Source organism: Pituophis catenifer, unplaced genomic scaffold (genome assembly GCF_029215685.1).
Source record: "Pituophis catenifer annectens isolate HBS135680 unplaced genomic scaffold, rPitCat1.0.hap2 SCAF_3, whole genome shotgun sequence".
Lineage (NCBI taxonomy): Eukaryota > Metazoa > Chordata > Lepidosauria > Squamata > Colubridae > Pituophis > Pituophis catenifer.
The window spans coordinates 133,451,994-133,479,069 of NW_027256883.1; the positions used below are offsets into that span (position 1 = coordinate 133,451,994).

General features: G+C 35.2%; 1 protein-coding gene across 1 annotated transcript in view; it reads left to right on the plus strand.

The window, feature by feature from the left end:
• EVI5 (ecotropic viral integration site 5) overlaps positions 1 to 26,382 on the plus strand; it is a 70,546-nt gene extending 44,164 nt beyond the window's left edge. Inside the window, exons 17-20 of the mRNA XM_070941198.1 lie at positions 5,806 to 5,952; positions 7,747 to 7,842; positions 11,695 to 11,790; positions 25,153 to 26,382. Of these exons, the coding sequence (XP_070797299.1) occupies positions 5,806 to 5,952; positions 7,747 to 7,842; positions 11,695 to 11,790; positions 25,153 to 25,455 (642 nt within the window). The 3' untranslated portion in view covers positions 25,456 to 26,382. The remainder of the gene's footprint in view (positions 1 to 5,805; positions 5,953 to 7,746; positions 7,843 to 11,694; positions 11,791 to 25,152) is intronic.
• The last annotated feature ends 694 nt before the right edge of the window (positions 26,383 to 27,076 follow it).

Consider the following 27,076-nt stretch of genomic DNA (forward strand, 5'->3'; position numbering starts at 1 on the left):
CACCCCATGATCATGTGATAAAAATTCAGATGATTGGCAACTGGTTCATTCTTATGACCATTGCTGTGCCCGGGATCACATGATCCCCTTTTGTGCTGTGACAAGCAAACTCAATGGGGAAGTCCGATTCACTTAACAACTGAATTAGTAACTTATCAACTGCGGTGATTCACTTAACAAGGAAGATCGTAAAATGAGATAAAACTCAATTAACAAATGTCTCACTTAACAACAAATTTTTGGCTCAATTGTGGTCATAAGTCGAAGACTACCTGTAGTTCAAAATAATTAACATCTTTTAGCTTGAAAACATTTATCCAGACTCCTACTTATATATTAATATATTCTTCCAAAAAGAAACCCAAACTGTGCATGACTAAATCAAATCAGTTAGTGCATTTGCAAGTCTAATTCCTTAAATTTCCAAGAAAGAAAATCTGGTGTTATCTTTTCTGATACATTCATTGAATAGTTCAATAGACTTGTAATATGTTACACAAAATCAGTGTAGCCATATTGTACATTGAATTAATTTCAACATTAATTAAATGCGCTACCAGAGCCCTGGTAGCGCAGCAGACTAAAGCACTGTTATTAACATCAGCTGCCTGCAATTACTGCAAGTTCAAATCTCACCAGGCTCAAGGTTGACTCAGCCTTCCATCCTTTCTAAGGTAGGTAAAATGAGGACCCAGATTGGGGGGGCAATAAGCTGACTTTGTATAAAATATACAAAAATATGAAGGCTATTGCTTAACACATTGTAAGCCACCCTGAGTCTTCAGAGAAAGGCGGCATATAAATCAAATTAAAAAAAAAAAAGTCCAAAGAAGCAAACTTTTTTAAAAAATTTGGATCCATTGAAGTTCCATTATTGGCTATTCTGACTCTATTCCATAAATCATATCAGTAATTTTAACTTTAAATATGTTTTTCAATTATCTAAAGATAGTTCTGGAATTCTGATAAATTATAACCTTCTTGTCCTTGGTGGACTGTCTTCGTACATCGATCTATTTATATATCAGATCCCAAGGAAGGAAATTACGGTAGATTTTTCTCCAATTGATGATTTATTTTGAATATTTTCTGGATTGTTGAACCATCTCTAGCAAATTAGGCAAAGATGTCAAAAAATATATATATTCAGAATTGCTAGAATATCATCAGCATATAAAAATAATTTTCACCCTGAATCTGCCATTGCCAGAATATCTGCCAGTGATAGTATAAAACTACCTAAGAATGATTGCTAATGGTTTAAAAACTGTCAAGTAGTAGTGGAAAAAGTAAGCAATCTAATGGGTACACACTGTAATTCTTCAGCTGATCAAGAAGTAAAATGAATAAAGAAGGGGGGGAGGGGGGAAATGAAAAAAAATCAAGAAGTAAAAAAAAAAAAAGTGCCGATCAAGAAGTAAAAAACAATAGATTGTAACTAATACATTACAATCTATTTAATAAAAGAAGACAAAAAAACTATACTTGGAGATAATTTACTCTGCAAAATTAATCTGAATCATGTCAACAGTTTTCTAGCATCCTAATATATTAACTCAGCAAAATCCAATTTATCTGGACCTATATACAAAACACATAGTGAGTGATAAAAGTAAATTGCCTAATAGTTGTCAGTTTTTGATAAATCCAGATTGAAGTGGGTGAATGATGGTAAACCTACAATCACTGAGCCAACAAAAATTAATATTTACATTAATTAAAAAGAAGGGTCTATACCTTGCACAAAATTTAATAACCTGATTTTAAAGTCAGTGTTCTATAAGCGCCATAAGAAGGTATCAATAGTTTACCAGATTTAAATCATTCATTTTAAACAATATTGAGTCTAAATCTATAAGAAATGTATACCATTAGAAATTTAGGATGTTGCTTGTTTAGGATGTTGCTTGTTTTCTATCCAGATCAGGCGCTTATTTGAGGCCACATAATTGTAATCCAGTCCAAACCAGTCCTCCTACAGCACTCTGCCGGCCAAAACAGACTGTGTGGAGGCCTCTCACGGCCCGTTTTTCGCTGGCAGAGTGCTACTGGAGGCTGGGGAGGCGAATAATGGCTGCACGGGGGCTTCATGAACCCCCCCATGGGCCATTTCGGCCAGCAGAGGAACTGAGGGCCAGTCCTTTGATATTTCCAGGCCAGCCCCACAGGCCAGATTTAAGCAGATTCCGAATCTGGCCCACGGGCCTTGAGTTTGACACCCCTGCCATAGAGCAACCAATAAACATTATTTAAATATATTTCCCATATATTTTTAAATAAGATTTCTGTTTTTCTCAGAAGCATAAACAATAAATAACCTATGTATTCAAGCCTTATAAGCCTCCACTGGGAAGATACGAGACTATTCCTGATTACTGTACCAATTTCATTTTAAACACATACAAAGGCATATAAAACCAAAAGTACCCATAGGTGTCAAATCTGTCAGATGAGCCAGGCCTCAAATATTTAGATATGTTAAGAAAACAACATAGCCTTAGGGAATTAGGGTTGAAAGAAAGGTACATTTCAGACAGAATTGATTGATAAAAAAAATGCACAATATCATGAAAAGGAAATACTGCAGTTTAAGATTCATATGAAACACTTTATCTTTTATGTGGCTGCAAAAGATCTCCACACATTTTTGTCAACTTTTAAGAGAGCTGCTAAATTTCAAGAGATTAGTTTACATCTCATTCAAGAGGAGGTGGTGCAAGAGTGTAATGAGAAAAAAAAACCCCTAAATTTAAACACAAGGAAAAACTATAATCAGCCTTGATTGCAAGATGGAGCAAAGTACCCATAATCCTCAACTTACAACCAGTTTGCTTAGCGACCGTTCAAAGACACAATGGACCTTCCTAGGAATACTAATGATTTGGTTCTGAAGTTCCAGTGGTCAGCTTTTTACATTAACAGTAACAAGAAATCCGGTAGAGTGTAGAAGAGAAAAAAGCATTATATCTGTGAGGCTTACTCAAAAGCAGGGAATGTACAGTATATTCTGGAAACAAGACAGCTGGATTTTTAAAAAATGATAAAATTGAAAAAATTGAACATTGCTGTTAAGAAAGAATTGATTATAGAAGCTAATAAAAAAGAGAAGATCTGGAAGCAGGTAGAAAGGCATAATATACAAATGAGTTGTAGAAGAAGCAAGAATGCTAAAAAGGATGACTCTAGAGAAGATAAAAGTAAAACAGAAGAGTTTGACATTTGAATTGCTATCCTACAACAATAGAAAAATTAGTAATAGAGGCATTAGTAAAAATGTCAGGTTGAAGCAGTACTTAAGAAATAGTTGGTGATTGATACCATGTTTCCCCAAAAATAAGACCCTGTCTTATATTTTTTTGAACTCTGAAATAAGCCTTATTTTCAGGGAGGACTTATTATTTTGAGGCACGTGGAGCAAGACAGAGCTCCTCTTCCCATCTTACCCGATTTCCAGCTGTCTCCCTAACCCTAACTAGAGGAAATGATGGGGACCAGATGCACATGCGTTTAAATATTTTTTGGGAGGCCTTATTTTCAGGGAGGGCTTATTTTCGGTGGGGGCTTATTTTAGCGCATGCGCTCAAAAACCCAATTGGGCTTATTATCCAGGGAGGTGTTATTTTCAGGGAAACAGGGTACTACTAAGAAAGCAGAATGCCAGGCAAAGCAGAACAATCAAGACAAAATTCTCAAGAAAGTGAAAAATATTGCAAAGGAAGAAATGATGAATCAGAAAAATAAGGAACAATGGAAAGTCCTCTTAAGGTCAATAGAATCATTATCTTCAGTTCCATAATCACATGAAGAAAAAGCTAAAGGGTCTTTAAGCTTTTACAAAAACAAAAAAACAAAAAAAAATCCACCCTGCAAATGTTATAACTTCAGCAGTTGCAGTTAAATAGAGTCTGTGAAACTATAGGTTTCCCCATCTTTTTAGGAAAAACAGAATAAACCATAAACATTCAACAGAAAGACGAATGCTAAACTAAAATCTGCAGTTGATAGTAATGTAGCACTTAACAGAAATAGAGATGGCAAAGAAAAAAGAAAGAAAGAAAAAGCAAAAAGCAGCAGCTGTGAAAGTAAGAGATAAAATAAAAATGCAATGGCTAATGCTTCATCAAACAGGAAATACTATATATATAGTATGTATTTAATATTTTAGGGCAGAAAAATGTCTTATATTTAACACACAATGTCTTAGAAGTTTATCAGAGTTGAGCTTGAAGGAGAAAGGGAGCATATGTGATAGAATGATAAATGACTGATTCTGCAAAAAATTGTGGGAGAAGGAACATGTTAGAAAAGTGTGGCAAACAAATCAGGAGGAATCTTATAGTAGTTAACCCAATCGACACATTATATTAAAAGTTATAAACTGTCATCATCTGATCAAGTGAGCTGTGCTCATGAAAGCTTATGCCTTGTAATAAAATTTGTGTTATACTATAGTAAAATAAATAAAGGGTTTACTGGGTACTTACTTATAAGGATGTAGGCATAAAATTGTGAAAATAGAGAGAGTAGTAATGCAGGTGGTTTATTGTGGTGGAATGTAGTCTGGAATCTCAGGACGAAGGGCTGCTTTTCAGAGGGTAAAGAGGCAGCAGATTGGTTAGCAGGAAAGGGGTTAAAAAAGTGAAAAAGCACTGAAAAAAGTGACTCACAACCGTTTTTCATACGACTATTGCAACATCCCCAAGGTCACGTAATCAAAATTTGGTTGTTTGGCAATGGCATGTATTTATGATGGTTGCAATGTCCCAGACTCATGTAATCCCATTTTGTAACCTTCTGATAAGCAAAACTAATAGGGAAGCCAGATTCCCTTAACAACCGTGTCACTAACTTAACAACTGCAGTGGTTAACTTAACGACTGTGTCAAGAATGGTTGTTAAATGGGGTAAAATTCACTTAACTCTTCTGCTTAGCAGCAGAAATTTTGGACTCAATTGCGGTCGTAAATCAAGGACTACCTGTAATTCCACGTGAGACGTTCTTGGGACCCAACATCTATAGGGGAAAAGAGACAGTATATATTGAAAGGTGGTCCTTGCAAGAAAGTAAATTATGAGTCTATAAACAGACATGAAGCAATATACATCCCACCTTATCTCACTGGAGCATCTAATCCCATGTTATTTGTTGTTATATTATTATCATTATAAAGTTTTCATTGTTTATAAAAAACTGGTCCTTTGCTAAGAGAAATTGTACCATTTTCAACCATATAAAACCTGGTTTTACTGTAAAATTGATTAGTTTGGCTTTCTGCAGCTTTTTTGACCAAGTATTCAAGTCCATACCATCACAATGCAATATTCCAGGTATTACGATTTGGGTGTTTGATCAGCTGCTATCGTATTAGGAACTTCATGTGGAAAAATAACAGGCTGAGTTTTGTGCCCCCAGCTGTTTAGAACCTTCTAGAACAGAGATATCAAACTTGCAGCTCATGGGCCAGAGGCATCATACGCAGGCCATGCCCACCCCAGCTCCGCGAAGGGAAAAAATGGCACGTGACAGCAACATGATGTGGCAAGTTTGACACCATGTTTTAGAATGTTAGTTTTGGAAATATATCCTGTTTGTAGGCAGGCAATTTTGAACTGTGTTTGGAAGGAGGGCTCATTGAAAATGTTTTTAAGATAATTCAGAATTGCGTGTAGAACTTAAAAGCATTATTTTTGAGCCTTGATCACTGTTACCTCCAGGCTCTGTCGTCTGTATTGATTTATGCTCCATTTCAAAGCATTATATTGGCTGAATGGCAACTAATATTCGTCTGCCTCATTCTTCATCAGAACCAGATCAATAGCAACCATTTACGGAGGGCTGAGCAAGAGATCACAAACCTTCAAGGAAAGGTCCAGTATTTATCTGCACAAAACAAAGGGCTCTTGGCACAGTTAACTGAATCAAAACGAAAGCAAGCAGAGATTGAATGCAAGGTATGGACAATGGATAAATGAATTGTATTGCATTGAATATTGTATCTGTAAACTAAAAAAAAAAATCTACATTAATTGAATTAGTGTAACCGGACATCTTTTTCAGGAAGAATGGTAGATTTAAAGCCTAATTATCATTAATATTGGGTAGCATTTATTAAGTTGTCAAATAGTATATCATTTATACATTAGATGAAGATTTTAATTTTAGAAAATCATGTATCTTATCATGCTTTTTTTATACATTTATTTTTTACATTATATAGCTTTCTAGGAAGTGTAGTAAGATGCTCTATACAATCTCCTAGTTTTCAATGATTAGAGTACTAACTTAAAGTACTGGGTTTATTTCATAAAAAAGATCACACATTTTCCTTCTCACGGCTTGGGGAAAACTTTGCAACTTTTCTGCACCATGCATACAATCGTGTTTTGATTAAACAGAGTGTATTGCAATATTTATTGTTTGTATGCGTATCCCATACATTTGCTTACCTGTAGGTGATCCATTGCTGTGTTGTTAGATCTGAACAAATGCTAATCCAAATTTCTGATTGTGTCACTTATTTGGGTTTGGGTTTTATTGGGTCAGACACAACTTTGCAGCTAACAACAACAAAAAAAGAGAGGAGATAAAACTCTTGTTGATAGAGATACATTTCAGAAATGGAAGGGCTGGATAGAAGTTGTTTCCCTGATTAGCAATTTCTTTTCTTAAATGAGCATATTATTGTGTTTAAACAGTTCAATAACTTGTAGGAATTCTGCAATAGATATTGTTTTCAAATTGTGGACAACCTTACAAAGAACAATATCTGGGTCAGAATAGAAGTATATGTGCATCTGGGTTTTTTCCATAAATAATCAACATTGATGAGCCTGATATAGTTAAGGTGGTGTTTTCTGTGCATTAACCACTTATTCCTGCTTTGATCCCTATCAGAATCTCTTCCTGTTTATTATTTGCTGAGGGAAGAAAGCTTAGTGGTCAGATATGCAACAGATGTTTATCTAGTTGGGTTTAGCGGGAAGGAGGGCACAGATTATGAGAAGGAAGGTACAGTCATTTAGTTCAGTATTCTTGTGCTGATTGTGGTTTACAACAAAGCCAGTCAGCTTTAGAGTAGCCAAAGGCTAGAAGTTTTTTAAATTGGTGACATGGTCAAGAGCTAGAATGGACAAGCCAGTAGTGTCACTGAAGTGGGCAGAGTCTGTTTTCTCATCACTAAGAATCTATTCCGTATTTGAGAAAATATAATCCTGAGAAAAATTAATATGCAGGTAGTCCTCAACTTACAACCAACCATTTGTTTAGCAACCGTTCAAAGTTACAAAGGCACTGAAAAAAATTACTTACAGTTGTCCTCTTACAGCTATTGCAGCATCTCCAGTATGTATTTACAACATTTGCAGAAATCTGTGGACATGTGATTACCATTTGCAACCTTACCTCCAGGGTTCCAACATTGCATAGTCAATGGGGGAAGCCAGATTCACTTAAAGACCTCAGGATTCACTGTAGTAATTTGCTTTGCAATTGTAACTAAAAAGGTCACAAAAGCAGGAATGATTCGTTTAACAACTGCCTTGCTTAGTAATGGAAAGTTCTGGACACAGTTGTGGTCCTAAATCAAGGACAACCTGTAAGCTGATCATTTTTATAGGGTGAATGTTGATAAGAGTCCAGTTGCTTATACGATCTGTAAAATGTTTTAAATATAAATATCCATCCATTTGTTTTCTAATTTTCCTGCAATGTGACTCAGCTTGTCACTTATCACTTCTTTTTCCTAGAATAAAGAAGAAGTGATGGCTGTAAGACTCCGAGAGGCTGACAGCATAGCAGCTGTGGCAGAACTTCAGCAGCATATTGCAGAACTAGAAATCCAGGTAAGAATGAAAACAATTCCTCTTTTATAACTTCCCTCCAGTTTTAAGTTAAAATGCTCAACATAGACATTAGTTTATGGAACTAATAAATTTAGAACTTTTTTTTTCAAACCATTTACTAAACTTCTGTAGAAACAGCAACAGTGTTCCTGATTAGTAGCTGTCCAGCCATACAGTTTTGATTGGAAAATAGCCTACCTATGTATAGAATTAGTCACTGAAGTTGTTCCTTAGGACTGTAAATTGCTGGATGATCACTAGGTGGGAGCAGAGAGTTGGATAGTTACAGTATGTATGTCTCTTCTGCCTTCTGGTTCTTGCGCACACTTTCTCAGCTCAGATATATTAACCTTAGTTTTCCCTTCATTTGTAAACATCATTACTGTGCTCCACCCTAGTTGTGGCTTGTAGTAATTGCACCTTGCTTCTACCCCAGAACTCTGTTTTTAAAAAAGTTTGTTATGTGTATGTTTTGGGGCACTGATAGAAAACTTTTTGTGGCATCAGGATTTCTTTTTAAAATTAAATCTATTTTTGGATTGAGTTACTAGTTGAGTTTTACAGTACAAGATGGAAATATATATTTGCTCAGCTTTTGTGCAAGCCTGTGGCACTGAGATAAGCACAACTGTGTGCATGCATTGCAACAGCTTCCTGGGTTAGGAAGCCTAACTGTCCAGTTTAAAATATTTATAAACAGACAGTTCACACTAAATGGACTTGATTTGCTGAGCTGTGGCTGTGCTGCTCAAAAGAAATTACGAAACTAACTCTCAGATAAAGCATTTGATTACAAGATAGTGATACAATAATAGTATAGCAGTAAACAACACCAATAGTTTAAATGTTATATTTTACAGTAATCAAGAATTGTGTTTAAAGTATGCCTTTGTTCAAAGTTAGCCATAATGCATTTTACATAGGTCCATCTCTTAAGCCTAATTAGTATATTAATGGATCAGTTATAAATTAGGATGTGCTTTTCTGGTTCAGGATAACTCTTAATTATTTAAGAATTCAGGAATTTCCCTTTCAAGTCAGAACTGGGCCACAATAGTTTTTCATAGTTTTCTGTGAAATGCCTGGGTGCAGTGTAAGATGCATTTGGCATTAAACACATACAGTTTGTCTGGTTATTACTACACCCACATTATAACTGAAATTACTTGGCATGCCAGTTCCTAGATAAAATCAGTTTGGGGCCACTGTCAAGGAAATAAAAGCACCTTTCCAAAATAACGCATGTTCTAATCTTTGGTTGACACACTCATCTAAGTCATTTGAATTCCTTTCATTTATTTTGATGAATTCCAGCAGAATTCTCTACATTCTTTTTTATGTTTGTTTATTTGTATCCTGCTTTTATTATTTTTACAAATAATTCAAGGCAGCAAATATATCCAACACACGTTTCTCTTATTTTCTCCACAACAATATCGTAAGGTAAGTTGGGCTGAGAGAGAGTGATTTGGCCAAGATCACCCAGCTGGCTTTCGTATCTTAAGGTGGGACTAGAACTCACAGTCACCCAGTTTCTAGGCTGGTGCCTTAACCACTAGACCAAATTGGTTCTTCTGCTTTATAGCTCTTCAGCCCATCCGAGAGCATTTAAACCTGTATTAGGATCTCAGTCTAGTCTTTTTGCATGAATAAATATTTTTATCAGAATGTGGATTATATGTTAATGGTTAATGCTGATGATTAGTGCCTACTTTCCCCATATTTGACCATATGATATTCCTGCCCTTGACATTAGAAAACATTAATATTTAACTGAGAAATCTATTTTCTTTTGGATGAAGGTTGAACATGTTATGGAACATTAATAAGCTCAAAAAAATCCATTTAGTTGCGAAGCTATTTTTGCCAAGAATAAATGTTACTTTACAAAATAAATCTGTCTTTAAAATTCATGGAATCTTCCTTAGTAAAAGCAGCAAACCATGATGATGTAATCATGGCAGCATGTGTGTAGTGACATCATCATTCAAATTTTGCATTTATACATATGATATTATTTACATGCCATACTGACATCCATGGCATTTGCTCCTAGTGCTTCCTCCAGAGATGCTGAGAGAACATCTTTATTTAATATTATAAGTCTCACAAAAACATTTCAAATGACCTGTACGTCTAAAAACAGAATTTCCATTTTCACTATTACAGGAAACTTTTAACATTCTCTAGCAGCATGTGTTTTTTTTGAAAGTACAGAATGAATCATCGTAGTCATAAAAAGGCCACAAATCTCCCACAACTGCGCTGATGAATAAATTTAATTAATTTTTCAGTACAAAATGTCATTACTCTGTAGTAAAAGTTGAGGCAGTGTGGGTTAGGGCAGGTTTATTTCAAACATCCAGAATATGTTCCCCTCCCCTCCCCAAATAACTTTTTTCATACCTGAAACATAACATAAGTATAAAATAGAATGCAACATAAGAAAAGTCTGTTATACTCCAGGAGTAATTGAGGTCTCTCTGATATTGAACTGAGGAGACTGCATCCATCCTTCCTGCCTTCCTTCCATCCATCCATCCATTTACATTAAAAAGTTTTTAAAAAGTTAAGCCAAGAATAAAAACCAATAAAAATGGAGGAAAGAGAATTAGAATTCAAATGTTAATTTGCTAACATTTTGCAATAACGAACGTGACAATTAATAATTTAATTATATATGTTTGGTTTGCTAGGCACCCCGGAGTTTTTAGAAAAAGCCAGGATTCTCCATTAGTGATAGAAAGTATTTGCTAACCCCTTCGAATATAAAATAGTCATTTTATTTTTAGCATAATGTCAGTAACATTATGAAAGAATTTACATACATTACTTAAGGGTAATTGGATTCAATCTCTGTTGCATTACTTACATGAGATAACGCTTGCTTTAGTTTTTAGTTTGTGGCTTCCATAAATTGATGAACATGTCCTTCTGAAGTATTCTTACCTTTGAGTTATCTTTAATAATACTGTAATTTCAGTACTGTTTCCTGTTGAGAATGTACTTCTTTGTAAACCTAATACTAATTCATACTTTTCCTCTTAATTCAATGGACTGTATTTGGATTTTACTATGCTGACTGGCTTATTCTGACTTCATTTCATGTTATTTGTAGCAAAACTGATCAGATATATTTTGGAATGCAAATACTTACTACATAGGAGTCAGATAGGAGCTTTTTTTTTTTTTTTGCTTTAATTTATATGCCGCCCTTCGGAGACTCAGGGCGGCTTACAATGCATTAAGCAATAGCCTTCATACTTTTGTATATTTATATAAAGTCAGTTTATTGCCCCCCACAATCTGGGTCCTCATTTCACCTACCTTTGAAAGGATGGAAGGCTGAGTCAACCTTGAGCCTGGTGAGATTTTGTGAGTTATACCTAGCTCATAGTTTTTGTTTGTCTCAGTGGAATGGGTAACTTGAAAATAGATTAGCAGTTCTTGTATTTTGTCTCTTTAGGGTACTTTCATATGGATTTAATGAAATGGCAACAGTTGCTAGGAAAACTAAATTGCAAGAGTGTATAGCTACCCATTTAAACATTTGTTATATATACATATTCCCTAAACAGCTGTTCCATTTAGGGAATATATGTGTCTTGTTACAGTAGATCTTCACATATAAGAATTAAAACTGTTCATTCCTTGCAGTCAATTTCATTTGACATTTTATCAGCCATTGAAATGCACTATGAATTAAGGCATTAATCATTAGAATTATAACAAATCTCCATAATGTATTTGTGGAAAGCTCTGAATCCATTTTGGAAAATATTGTATTAAATCAAACTTGCCAATAAAAGTTTTGGATCTGATGTGATATACCTATTTCCTTTTCCTGAACAGAAAGAAGAAGGGAAAATTCAAGGGCAACTTAATAATTCCGACTCTACTCAGTATATTAGAGAATTGAAAGATCAGATAGCAGAGTTGAATCATGAGGTAAGCTCTCATTTTTGCTCACTTAAATTCCTTTTCTGTAACTTGTACTTTGGGTTTCTTCTATTTGCTGATTCCAAGTAACTTGTTTTTTCAGAATTTTTACATTTTTCATTTAGTCATAAGAAAATACTAAACATGGATAATTTTGCTCTGTAACAGATGAGGAAGTGTCTTTTTGATAAAACCTAACTTGATTATGCTTGCACTTATTTCTAAAATTTCTGTACAGCCTCTTTAGACTTTTAATATTTTTTCATCAACTTGGTTTTAAAATTGTCCTCTTTCTGAGAGCTAAATTTGTAGAAGTATGGGCCCTTATGATAAGTGCTAGTTTCAGCTTAATTGATAGGATCATTTTAGTCAATTGGAAATATTTAACTAGCTCAGCTATACAATGTTGAAAAGTATGGACATTAGAATTTCAGTCTTAATAAATAGTGAATGGTAAGAGACCAGAATACTTCTGTGGAAGCGTTATACTCCTGGTATGCATTTTTTTTTTTAATCAGATAAAGAATATAAAATACCTAGACTTTTTATAAGTTGTCCGGCAGTAGAAAGCTTATTTTGACTTTAGCCATAATATTACCCATAATCATTTTACTACTTTTTATGATTGCTGATTTATGATTTGGGACAAATTGGTATGGAACCATCTTATATTAATCTGTAGTCCAGCTACAAACATTTTTAAAATTATTTATTAATCAAAATTATGTGACAGCCCCCGTGTACAATGAAACTTTGGACAGCAAATAAAATAAAAATATAATCCATAAAATTCCCCCCTCCCCCCCATCAACTTGAGAACACCCCCCCCCCCCCTCAAATTTCAGATCATACACCATGCATATTCTCCCACACAGGAACTCCCATAACTAATAACCTGGCTTACAAGTATATGTATCAGACTGGAAACAGTAGTCATGGTGTAGATTCAGATGCATGTCTGAAAATAACTTGCCTCATTCTACATCTGCAGTCTCTTTACGTGTTCTTACATTGAGCAGAATATGCATTGCAGCATGTATCCAGGCAAAATAGTATGTCAGTTTGTGGTTAGAAAAGTGATTTTTATCAATATTAATTAGAACCTTTTATTAATATTCTTTGGGAGACCTTATAGAAAGCTCAAAAAAAAAAAAAGGCAGGGTTATTTATGCTTGGAAATAATTGTATAATTAATTAGTCTTGTGTCTTTGTTCTTGGAAATAATTCCATTGTTTAGTGGGGCTTACTGTTTGGCATGTATGCCTAGATTTTAGCATTGATTATCTGTTTGTGCCATTAAAGTTCTGCTTCTGTGACACATGGTAATAATGAGATGCTATCCTATGGGATAGTTTGTGAAAGTTATATTTGGGCAAAAAGTATTGTTTTTACCAATTGCTGACCGAGTTTTCTTTCTTTGAGTACTTGGAAGGATGATAGCATAGTCTAACAATTTGACCTTGAAATCATTTTGCCCTCTTTAAAAAGTTCAGAAAGTTTATTTCATAAAACATATTATTTATCTAGCATACCCTGCCTTTTCTGAAGAGATAGACATGTATAGATTGTCTTTGGAAATTACAAAAGAATTATAATAGCAATAGCATTTAGACTTATATACTGCTTCACAGTGCTTTACAGCCCTCTCTTAAGTGGTTTAGAGTCAGCATTTTCCCCCCAACAATCTGGGTTTTCGTTTTACCGACCTCGCATGGATGGAAGGCTGAGTCAGCCTTGAGCTTGGTGAGATGTACTATGAGGAAATCTTGCAGTTTGACATAACATTTTCTTTCATATGAATTTAATTCCTCTAATAGTAAATCTTCACAAAATTTTAGTTCAGTAAAAACCAGATTTAATAGATTGTGACTTAAGTAAATACATTGTGTTTGCTGAATGCAGTATGAAAACAGGATTTCGTCAATACAGAAGTCTTATTTGTAGAATGAGGCATATAAATTTCTAAGTAATAAATATTGTACCTTGGTACTTGACACTTCAAAACTTGCCGAATTTGGTACTCAATGCATTTTGACATGAAAATGTTGTCCCAGTACTTGTTGTTTGTTTGGTACTCAACATGCTGCAGTAGAAAGAGGGGGAGAATGGACAGGAAGACAGCCATGCTGGGAAGGTCACTGCAAAAGGAAATGGTGGATAGCTGCAAAGGGCGAACAGGAAGTCAGCCATCTGGGAAGGTCGCTGATATAGGAAAGGGGACAGACAGAAAGTTCTTCCCAGCCAAAACACAGGGTTATGTAAGTCACATGGTTTGCTTGGTACTCATTGTTTTTAGTATTCATCACATCTCCCAGAACCAATTAACAATGACTACCTAGGTACCACTGTACAGTAAAAAGGAAACAATTATTTTCTCCTTTCCCCAACTTTAGCCATGCTTTTCAAAATATTCATGGATATCTAATTTAAGCTCATCTTCTTTTAAGATACACAAAAATGGGTACAAAAATTTGTACATACAGGAACCAGGTTGGATAGGATAGGATAGGATAGGATAGCATTGCATTGCATTGCATTGCATTGCATTGCATTGGATTCTTTATTGGCCAAGTGTGATTGGACACACAAAGAATTTGTCTTGGTGCATACACTCTCAGAGTACATAAATTATGTAATCGTATGGAAAATAAATATGAGCTGTATGTGTGGACCTCAAATGTTTCTCCTCGAGAAAGGAAGTGGAAACATATTGCTCACGTTAAAGTGATTTTTATATGAACTAATATAGCAAATTGGGTGTTAACAGGTGCAAAGTAAAGTTAGGTAGCAATAAATACTTTGCCAAAACTCTGGGAAGAAACAATGCTTAAACAGTATATTATCCATTTCAGAAAATTGCATCTCTTCAAGTCAATATCCCTGAAGGGAGAATATTTTAGGACTGATTTACAAGACAATAGTAGCCAGAATTGAAACAAATATCACTCATATCCCACCTATAAGTACTGTCAGGCCTCATCTTACTGGTATATTGAATCCAGCCAAGGCCAGCCAGGTGTTATCATCTGCTGAGGCATGGAGGCAGCAGGGATATGTAAAATAACTGAAATATCTATGGACTTGAAACTGTCGAAACAAACATTGCTTGCTTTTCCAGCATTCAGTAAATGCCAGAATATGTCAGAACTATGTAGCGTACTATAACATAAACCACAGTGCCTGCATTTCGTTAGTTGGGAACCTTTGCAAAGCAACTTTTGGAAAGGATCAGTTTAGTGACCTGCATCCATATCTGGACTGTCATTTTTTGACTGTAAGTATGTGCTGCTATGGGGATGCCGTGGCTCAGTAGCTAAGACGCTGAGCTTATCGATCGAAAGGTCGGCAGTTCAGCAGTTCGAATCCCTAGTGCCGCGTAACGGGGTGAGCCCCCATTACTTGTCCCAGCTTCTGCCAACCTAGCAGTTCGAAAGCAGGTAAAAAATGCAAGTAGAAAAATAGGGACCACCTTTGGTGGGAAGGTAACAGTGTTCTGTGCACCTTTGGTGTTTAATCATGCTGGCCACATGACCACGGAGACGTCTTCGGACAGTGCTGGCTCTTTAAAATGGAGATGAGCACCGTCCCCTAGAGTCGGGAATGACTAGCACAAATGTGTGAGGGGAACTTTTACCTTTTTATGTGCTGCTAACTATCATAAATGTTAAAATGAGCCAGCATGACCCAAATACAAAAACAGGCCTCTTCAGGAAGATATATTGATTCAGTTGGCTCTTGAAAAGATTGAGTCCAAATTAAAAATATGTGTATTATTATTCTCTCATTTGTACTATTTCTCAATTTTATCAACTGCCTTAATTGGAGTTAGTGCCATTTACATATGTTCTGCATTCCTGAACAGTTGTTTTGGCTTCCTGTTGGATACTCCAAGGAACAAATGTGTCGTGTAGATTAGAGGAGTGGTATATAAGATTAGAATTGATAAGATTGCCCACAGGCTACATTGGCAAACCACAAAGTTTCTTGGGAAGTAGAAGGAAGGAATAGTGGTTTCCAGTTATAGAATGAAGAAAAATCCTGGATTTGCAGGTTGTGACTGTTGCATTGTGAAGTGTTTTTAGATCCTCCCCTTTTTTCTTTTCTTTTTTTTAATTCTCAGGCAATAATTTCTCTGTATAGTAAAAGCAGCAGTAAATCCAGTAGCAATACCATATCTGATTTGTAATGCCAATCATCTCCTCTATTAGAACAGACATTTTTGTTCTGTGGTTTTGTTTGTGTAACTTATTTATGCCTTCTGTTTTACATATTCCTCGATTTGAAGTATTGGTAGCCTCTTTTTAAAAGAGATATTTTCTATAAAAATATGAAATAGATATACAGGTAGTTCTCAACTTAAGACCATAATGGAGACTTCCCATTATTGTTGTAAGTCGTGACGGTCATTAAGTAGGGTACCATGTGTCTGACCTTTTTTGCGACAATCATTAAATGAATCACCATGTTTGTTATTTGATCCATGGTTGTTAAGCAAACTCCACACTTATTAAGCAAACTCATTGTTTGCTTTGGGGCATTTTTGCTGAAAACAAAAATAAATGTTGTTTTTCAGCAAAAACATTGTAAAGCTACTGTCGCATAATCACAGAATACTACAAGCAAGCAGCTATAAATGCAGGCTAGTTGGTGGGCACCCAAATGCTGTCATATGACTATGGGAAGCAGCATCCATCAGAACTTCAGAACTGGGTCATAAGTATCTTTTGGAGTGTCTGTCATAACTTTGAATAGTTGCTAAACAACCAGCTATAAGTTGAGAACAGAGTAATTAACCCTATTTTTAAAGGAAATTCATATCTGTAGGTATGTTATATTTAATTGTTGTGAAAAGTAGTTGAAGGATCTTATGTGACCTTTTTATATTTCACTTCTGCAAGCAATAAGCCTAGATTTTTTTAAAAAGTGTTTATTGTAACTTTAACTATTCTTTTGATTGTGGATCTGCAAGTAAACAAAATCTAGAGCCAGAATTGCTCAGATGCAGGTTATCCTTCTGATAAGGATAAATTTAACTGAAGAACATTTGATTGATATCTAGAATCTCTTTAATGGAAGGCTTTTAATCATTTCAGATAAATAACCTGCAGAGATTATTTAGATAGGGGATCTCTTTTCTGAAACTATCTCACTTCCTTTTCTTAAACTTGAAAGCTAAACATTCTTTCTTCCCCAATGAACCTTATACTATCACTCTTCTGATGTTTCTTTCCTAATGTAGTTAGTAAAAGATTCTGATAGATCTGTTATCTCTTGTTCAGATCATGTTTCTGTTGAAACAAAATGGGCTTTTGTAGAACAGATGAAATGTTCTACTTTTAGACGATTGTAAATGCTAAATAATTACTTTGATAAATTATTTAGATTAAATAAGAAAAAAGGATTCTCGGGTAGTGCTAAATCAGGGGTGTCAAACTCGGGGCATCACATTGTCATGTGACATATCACAACTTTTTCCCCCTTTGCAAAATGGAGTGGGGGTGGCCAGTGTGTGATGCATCTGGCCCGCAGGCCGCGGGTTTGCTAAATAATAGGAATATATGTTTACTTTCTTAAAATTACAAAACACAGTTGTTTTTATATGTGTTTTAGTTCCATTACAACTGAATAACATCGTATGACTTCCTAGGAAAAGATCCAAAAACCAATTGTTGATCCAGAAATAAAATAACCAAGTTGTTAATAGGAGATTGACTCAATTATTACACCAAGTGCACCATTAGCTTTCATCCTTTACTTAGTGTCAGTACAAAGTATTGTGGGTAATCTTTGAAGAAATGGTTTAGAACCTGGCTGTTAATATAATTTGGTATCTGAGCCTGCTGTTTTCTAAGAATTTCTCCTCATCAGATCCTGCAAAAGAGTCACATCATGGATCCCCTCTGTTAAAGAGTGCTATCTCACGGCCCAGAAAGAGATCTTTTCCTCTGAGGCGCCTGTTCTTTGGAGTATCACCATATGAAAGATTAGATTAGCCCCAACCTGGTGGCCTTCAGCCATCTTTGAAGACCTTGTTATGCCATTGGAGATGTGACAGAGCCCTTGGGATGATTGTGTTGATGGCTTGGATTGATTTATTTTAAGTTAATTTTAAGTTTTTAACTGCTATTCATCACCCAGAGTCATGAAATTGAGATAGATGGTTATATAAACCTAAATAAATAATACAAACTTTTGACATTTATACATACGGTTGTAATGATGTTAACACATAATACTACGTTAGCTTCTTCTGCTCCATGATCTTCTGACACCAAAGAGAAAGAAAAAATGTTTTCAGATTTAATATGTGAGTGTTCCAACTTGTGGCGAAAACTTTCAGAACAATAAATCATGTGCTTTCCTTGTACGGTATCTTGCAGATGCAGTAAGACAAGACCACACCACCAGATTTGTCCTCCCACAACAGCAAAGTTATTGGACAACTAAAAGTTGCTGTTTTTGTTATTACGTGTCAGATTCTGAGCATCTATGCTGGTGGAGTCTAGATTTTCAGTGATTGTGGTCAGTCTGAGGAAACTGTGATGTGATAAGATAGCATTTGTGAGGTCATGTGGTTAGCAAATACCCAATCTAACATAGCAGCTTTATGGACCCTCGGTTTTAAAGTAACTTTATTCACTCTGATATGTTGAAGGGTGTGTGTATTTTTGAAAAACAGAGCTGCTGTTCATGCCAGATAGTTATTAAAGTTGAGGGCCTTAATAGCATTTTGTGTGTGTGTGTCTCCCTTCTTGTGCCATTTTTAGGAGCTCAGATTCCGTTCAAAAGACACATTTCGGGAGAGAAGGAGAATGAGAACACAGCACCCGGTCTGTGACTTGTAACAGCCACATCCTTATTTTCTAGGATCGCATGGCTGCTACAGAGAGAAACTTCCATTGTAACAGGATGATGCTGGAAACAGATGTAGCTCCTTTAATAAATCACAGACAGGAACTGAGTTTGTTGTATTGTGCATTTTGAAGCACTCCTTCCAAATTGAATCCAAAAACCATGTTGTTTTCTAATTTACCCCAGAATTGTCTGAAAGAAGGTGTAACCTACAAATTTAATATTTACATGTTGCGCTCTGTGTTTAAGATAATTGGCAAAACGTTTAACATAATTCATATCCAACTGGATAGTTCTTTTCCCTTTCCCACCCTCTGACACCATCACGGTAGAAACTTCAGTCTACAGGTAGTCCTCAACTTAGGAACACAATTGGGCCTGGGATCTTCAGTTGTTGAGCAAAGTGGTCATCAATTAAGATATCATGTGACCAGGGACTACCTGTATTTTCATTGCTTTCCTATAGTTAAACTACCTGATTAACTTAAGTCTAATGGAAGCTGTTTCAAGTATGGTGTCTTTTCATTTTTGTTTGTAATTTTAGGGTAGTTTTTACTGATTATTATCCACCCCAGTTCCATGGTGTGGAGGGGGAGATCATATAAATTTAATTTAAATCAATAAGCATAACTCTTTTGTTGTTGTTGCTAATGTTGTTACACAATGTGAAATACAGAGGGCTATATTTTTTGGAAGCTAACTGAGACAAGGAACAGAGGAACGAGTTTGTGAAACGTATATGTCAATATATACATTTTAATAGAAAAATTTAATAGAAAAAATTATGCTGATAAGAATCATAGGTGAATGGGGATTTTATAATTCAGCTCAATTTTATAAGAAACAAAATTTCTTTTTTCAATCTGACTTAATGAGACCATAATTGAACATTTTAAGCAGTCTTCCTTTACACGTCTTTATTATGTTATTTATCACTATGTCTTTATTTTCTTTAAAATTTAGTATGGCTGCTGAGGATTATCATTCTCTGTTGAATCCTACACTTGCTACTAGCAGCATAAATCTTTCAAACCGGTTAAATCAATGGTCCCCAATCTTTGCAGCTTGGTGGCCCGGCTGGGGCGTGGGAGAGGGGAATTGGACGGTGTGAGCGGCATGTTGGAAGTGCATACGCAGCTGCACTTGTGCAAATTAAGCTGTGCACATACACCCTAGCCTGCTGCTTACGCAGCCTGGCTGCAAATAAGCCACAGCCCCAGTAGTAGGTCGTGGCCCAAAGGTTGAAGACTCTGTGCTAAATAATACGGCGCTAGGATCTGTTTTGCAATAAGCAAAGTTGCTTATAGAATTGAGTTTGAAACATGTTCTTCTGATTGCATGCTATCGTTTCAATCACATACTTTCTATTAAGATTTCAAAACTTTTGATTATATGGTATTAGCACAGTGATCAAAAAGTCATGACCCTCCCTGATCAAGTTATTGGTTTCCTGTTCTGACTTACTTGAAATATTTTGCTCTGAATGTATCACAAGTTTTAATCTTTGTCAAGCTAGCACTACAACATCTTAGTGTTAAAAATCTTTTTTTTTCCGGTTTGCTGTTTAGCTTTAGATAAGTGATAAAGCTGCAAAAACCTACTCCCATGACTTTAAAAAAAATAATAATTCAGATGTTTAGAACATAAATATATATCCTGAATTAAGATATGCATAACTTTAATTTTCAGTCTAATTATACTTTTGGTATTTCTGTAAAAGTGAAGTGTCATAAATGCTCAGCTGTAACAAAACTGCATCATAATTTGTGGACATTTGAACCATTTACAAATATTCAGGTTTTATGTTGATAACACTTACCTGAACAGCAAGCATTTTCCACCACTACCACCCCGAAAATTAATAGAATCCTCCCTCCCACCCAATCCCTACCCACCTCTTATGTATATTGTTGTACTGTCGGGAAATCTAAGTTGACTACCATATTCCCTTTTAAAGGTGAATTATTTAGGAAGAAATATGTTCTTTATTTCAGATAAATGCAGTAATTATGAATGGCTCACATTAATAGCAGCTTTTGCCTGAAATAATATGTGTGAATTGATTCTGGATCTCATTTGTATGACATATGCCATGAGAATTAATCATTACTAAACATATTTGTTACCTCTTCTTAGATCATGGGGTATATAATAGTTTTCCTTTTGAGATATGGCGTGGGCTAAAGGAAATTAAACTGACTATTACACAATCCAGTTATCCAGTCACATTGCCTATACAGATAGTCCTCGACTTACAACAATTCATTTAGTGACTTTTCACAGTTACAACTCGCTTGCGCGAGTGGAGCTTCATGCGTGCACACTTACCACCCCTTGAGTGAGTGGACCTTCATGTGCACGCCCATCTCTCCGGTGGTCCAGTTATGAACCAAGGCCCGGGAGTTGGGGACCCCTGCTATAGACCAATAGCAAGAAGGCTCACCACAAGATATTACACTTATGTCTATTTTACTATTTGGTCCACCTTCCTTTAGGCCCAATTCAGCATTTTGATTCTTTTGGTACACACCTGGACAAGGATTATTGAGATAATCAGAGTAGATATTGTAGGAGGAGACTGTGTTAGGCTAATTATGGTAGCCAACAGCTAACAGAAGGAATCCATTAGCACCTTTTCAGATTCATAATTTCAGATTATTTGCCCCAATAAAAGTTTGATTTGATTTGAGATTAACAATTTATTAAAAGGCATGAGCACCTGTTGAGGTGAATCACAGTTCACAAACACAGATTGCCTTTTAATAAAGTTTGTCAGTCTAAAAGGTGCTAACAGGCTCCTTCTGATTAATCAGTTGTTTTTTTTGTACTGATGCTGGCTGAGGTAGGGCTGCTTTATTATATCTCGGTAATAATAGTATGCTTCCTAATTGTGTTGCTATCAAGAGAAACAAACTGTGGAAGTAAGCTTCACATGCAAACTGTAGGTAAAAAAAGAAATTATACAGACATACAGTTTGCATATTGCACAGCTTTTACAGTGTGGATGAATAAAAGTACGTTTTGAGTTATATCATTTGTGCTCAACACTTTAAACACTGTGGAAGAGAAATATCAATGTTTCACAAATAGAGAACCAAAAGATATATGATGCAATGGATCTCTAACTGGAATTTGCATTGCCTACATTTTAATTTTAGAGTAACCAGTGTGCATCAGAGCAACAGAAACTGTAAATAATTCCAGAGTGCATATTTTCTATTTTTGGACGTAAAAGAAGTTGGTGGAAACATCTCAGACAGTGGGTTAAATTCTAAATCTATAAAATCACAGATTTTTGACAATTCTTAGCACCATCACTAAGGTGCAGTTCTGATTATAATAGGGGTAATAGTTCTTCAGCGTATATTCTTGTAAATTTCTTTATGGCAATATATTGTTTCTGTTGTTTAAGTGAAAGAAAACATTGAACTAAGGAATTTTTGTAATTAGACTGTATTTTCCTTCCCCCAAAGTAACATATTGGCCATTGATAATATTTTTTAGAGCATTTGAATCTTAAATGGCTGCCTTGGTTTGTTGCATTTAAAATTTAGATTAAAATGATTTAATACTTCTAATTTTTTTCTCTGCTATCTTTTTCTTCTTGCTTATGTTTGGGTGTAACAGTCAACTACAGGTAAGAAGAGCATGTTGTGAAAAAGTTCAAGCAGTATGAATTTCTGTCTTTTTGGAGCATGGCTATATTGTGTTCTCAAGAAGATAACCAGATTCAGTGTGGCAGATGTGGGTTTGTAGGTCCCTTGGTTCACTTCTTAATTCTGCATTTTCTAAAGTGACTGGAGACATTGGTAGGGAAATCAGTTGTCATTACTGCTAACATTATTTAAGCTACAAGTAGTTGGGGTAATAGTAGCCTGTGGTTTTGGCCAACTACCTTTCTGATGCTTAAGTTAAGGCACTCAATCCATCTAAGTGGGCAGCATCTAGTTAACTTTAGCTGATCTTAAAAAGCTAAGTACTGTGGGATCAGACTTAGTTACTATGTAGGTTGGAGACCATCATGGAATCCCAGTGCTGGAGGCTAAATTGGGAAGTTTTAAAAAAAAAAACTGAAAAGAAGGAGTGGCAAACCAGTTGCATATATTGTCAGGAAAACTACATGGACATATTTATGAAGTTCATCTGGAATTAAGCTTTATAAGAAAGAAACTTGACTGGTTAATCTTTCTATTTCTTTATCCACACCATCTGGATCATCCCTTTTATTCCAAACATACAAAAGCAGATGTTCTGTCATACTCGTAATCTATCTGCCCATCACTTTAGATGTGAAATTCAGATTTATGCTAGCACTGCAAGAACAAGAGTTCTATCCAATAGTAGCTTTTTGAAATATCCAAATATTCTTCCTTAGTTATTCCACAGCCCACATTTCTCCCAAATAATTTTTAAAAGCATGGCCTACTTCCAATTCTGGTTCTCTCTCTTTCCTTTTCTATACAGTATGTATTTCTTCAGCTGTTGGTGCAGAAAACATTTCCATTCTGCTGCCATACTTTCTCCAGAATGGGATAACTTTTCCTGCCCACCATTACTTTAAGGTCATCTCCTTGTGTTAACATTTGAAAGAGCCAAAGCCAATAGGGTATGTTTTTAAAGAAATCTTAATACTTAGCATCCGGTCAGTTTAAGAATGTGTCTCACACTTCCAGCTGTATTTCTTGTTTCAGGATAATTTCCAGTCTGCAGAGCAGTAACTGAAACTCAAGTAGGGTATGGCTGATATTGCTGTTTTATCAGCTTCTCCACTGTACTGTACCTTGAATGCAGAAAGATCAGTATTTAATTCTGCCAAAATTTGATAATTTAATTTGGCTTTAAGAAGAATATCAGCAGAAGAAAAAGTCAAAAGCCTTTCTGAAATTATTCTCAATTTCTTTTCAATATTACATGATACTGAGATAGTTTGTAGGTTACTTAAGGATAATTTGCACGCGGGTGGGTGTTTCCATTTTAATGTTTGGGGGAAAAAAACTTCACAAAGTTTAGTGGACATTAGTGTCCAATCAATTTGATAGTGCTTAAAGTAGAGATGGATGACTTTTCTGATCTTACTAAATTGCAGTTTCCTATTGGCTTTGTAGCTGTTAAAATTTGAATCCCATAGTGTGAAGTTCCTAAACTCTGGCACAGTCTACCAAATTCTAATCTGAATTTGAAAATGCTGCAGTCTTGTTTGTGGAGTATCTAATTTGGGCAAGGCTCCTGGCATTTTCCAAAAATTATTTCTCATTATAATGGGGTGAGTCTTAAAATGGGACATCTTGCTAAATATTTTATTCTGAGCATTGTGTAATTCTGGGCTTTTACATACAAAGTCTGTTGTAATTTCATGTTATGATTTTAACATCTGAAGCATGTTTTCAGTGGTTCCTCACCATTTATGGTTCAACATCTTATTTAAGACCCTGTGCATGAGGTATTGAGTGTGTAAGCTTTTCATTTTAGATCTAATTAGTGGATGGCATAGTTCATTTCCTAAAGACACTTGCACTTGTTAGAATCAAGCTAGCAAAATGGGCTTTAAAATTTCTAGAACACAATTTATTCTCGTCCTCAACAGGCATTTTGTTTGGAATATTAGCCCTATTACCTACAAGCTGTAAATATTTTAAACCTACTCATTAATTAATAATGTTATATTAATTGACATGTCTGGACTTTTAATACTGTTTTTCAAGTGCAGAGTTTAATTTTGCATAGTGGAAAGGACAAAATACTTTATTTTTTCTAAATAATGTCAACAGAATTCCTTACAATATTCTAACAATATTAAGTGCGGTATGTATTGTCACATTCTCAGATGATCAAGCACAGGAATAAAATAAAAATAATAGGTTTTATAAAGGGGTGAGGAGGAAATATTTGCAGAACATTGCAAAACATAACAAAACAGTTGTATAAAATACACAGCCAGAGGTCACCAAAATTATTGTCAAATGGCAATCCTTAGTCTAACTAAATTCATTTTTAACTCAATTTAAACGTAAATGAAATTACAATTGGTTTTTGCTCTGAATCCCCCAGATGCTTTTGAGAATCAGGCTCTGATGCACCAAAGCCAAAATGCAACCATACATCCATAAAACTTTGTGCTCTTTTCTGTAATTTTTCTGTATAGCTCAAGTCTGTTGATGTTCGTGTTTCCCGGTACTATAAATGATTCATGTGTAACTGGAATGATGAGATTGAAATTCATCTCAATAATGAACAATTTCAGGAAGTTCAATGCCCCAAGTGTCTAATTGATCATGTTTATGATTGGAATGTTTTCTTCAAAGCTGTCATTATTTAAAGTTACTCAGGACCAGTTTACAGTCATATAATATTTTCATCTTGTTTCAGATTCTTCTAAAACAGGATGAGCAATGACTTGCATATACTGAAACTCTACTCTTGTAATTGCAGCCCATAATCCAACAGCGATTGATCCATAGTTAGAAATGAAGAGGACAAAAGATCTGTTCTCTAATTCTTTTTTTTTTTTTCTTTTAACAGATCACATGCTTAAAAAGTAAGAAAACTTTTCCAGGCACAAACACTTTTGATGGGATTCATATCGTGAACCATTTGTTAGGAGATGATGAATCACTGCATTCTTCAGATGAAGATTTTATATCCAATCACATTCAAGAACACGGGATCCATTTTCATTTGCACAGCAGAACTGGTCACATGGAAAGGAATCCAACAGTGGCAGACAGTAGTGACAGCGATACTGAAAACACTGAATCACTGAGCACAAATACTGAGAAGGAAAACAATAAAAAAAGAATGGAGTCTTATTCTACTACGGTGTGATCACTGTGAAAAGTTTGGCTTTCATTCTTGAAGAGCTTCTTCCATAATTAAGAAAATTAGCATTAAGCATTCAAGTTGACTTGGTCCTTGCATCTTATCTGATGCCACAACCTATCTCCATCTGTGTTTGCCAAATCTTTCTCTTTGACGTTATTGCCATACAGTAGACTGAGAAGATATGAGGTGGTTGATAACTCTAACAGTATTAATTACTATTCCTTGTACGTTTCTCATGCTAGAAGATGTGCATTCATAATTGTTGCCTTCTCAAGAACCATAGCTGCTGTTCATAAATATGGAAAATCATTACTCTTCAGAAGGAACTATCTCGTGCAATAGTTTAATGCTCTGTGAACAACTATGTTCCATAAGCAATTTGCAATCAAGATGGATGTGTGCACGTTGGAAATATCAGATATGAAATATCTGATTATTTTGAGTGTCTTATTTTTAATTAACTTCAACTACTGGAGACTAACAGTTTCCAATCTAAAGCCTCTATTTGTGCTATTTTATATAATTAATGGTCATACTTCATTCTAAAGGATTGAAAACTTTTGTCAACATTTATGTGCATTTGTTTTTGACAATGTTGCTAATGAATTTGATCAAATATGTTAACTACAAATAATATCTATTTTGTATATATTTGTATAACTGTACTCCTACCTAAAATGTATATTGAATTTTGTATGAAATGTGTAAATGTTATACAAGTGTCTTAGCATTTTAAAAGAAAAATGAAATTATGTGTAAGCAAGTAAAATTGGGAGCGATGTATGGGAAAAAATAAGAAAAACACTAATTCTCGTTCTGAGACTTCTGTGTATCAGATGATCTACAGTTGATGTCCCATTTAATTATGTTCGAAATGATGCTCTTCACTGAAATTTTAACCTTGTGTATATGTAACTATATAATAAAACCTTTTTCATGATTTAACAAATGCTAAACAGTTAAGTTTAACTCTTCCTCAAAAGTGTTGATCATAAGCTTGCTCAAGTGTGGTAAATAACTTTTTATAGTAAATAAAAATATAAAAAATACAGCCAGTGATCTATCATACTAAGATAATATGCATTCAGAAAGTATTCAGACCCCCTTCACTTTTGTCAATTTTGTTATGCTGCAGCCTGATGCTACAGAAATTCTTTTTTTTTCCTCATTTTTCCACTCAGTACCCCATAATGACAAAGTGAAACAGAATTTTAGAAATGTCTGTAAATTTATTTTAAAAATACTGAAATATCACATTGGCATAAGTTTTCGGACCCTTCACTCAGTACTTTGTTGAAGCACCTTTGACAGCAATTACAGCCTCAAGTCTTTTTGGTTATGACGCAACAAGCTTTCCACATCTGGATTGGGGATTTTCTGCCATTCTTCCTTGCAAATCTTCTCAAGCTAAATCAGGTTGGATGGCACCATCAGTGAGTGGACAGCCATTTTTAGGTCCCTCCAGAGATGTTCCAATAGGGTTTAAGTCAGGGCTCTGGCTAGGCCACTCTAGGACATTCACAGAGTTGTCCCTAAGCCATTCCTGTGTTCTTGGCTGTGTGCTTACAACATCATGTTGGAAAGTGAACCTTCGGCCTAGTCTGAGGTCCTGAGCGCTGTTGAA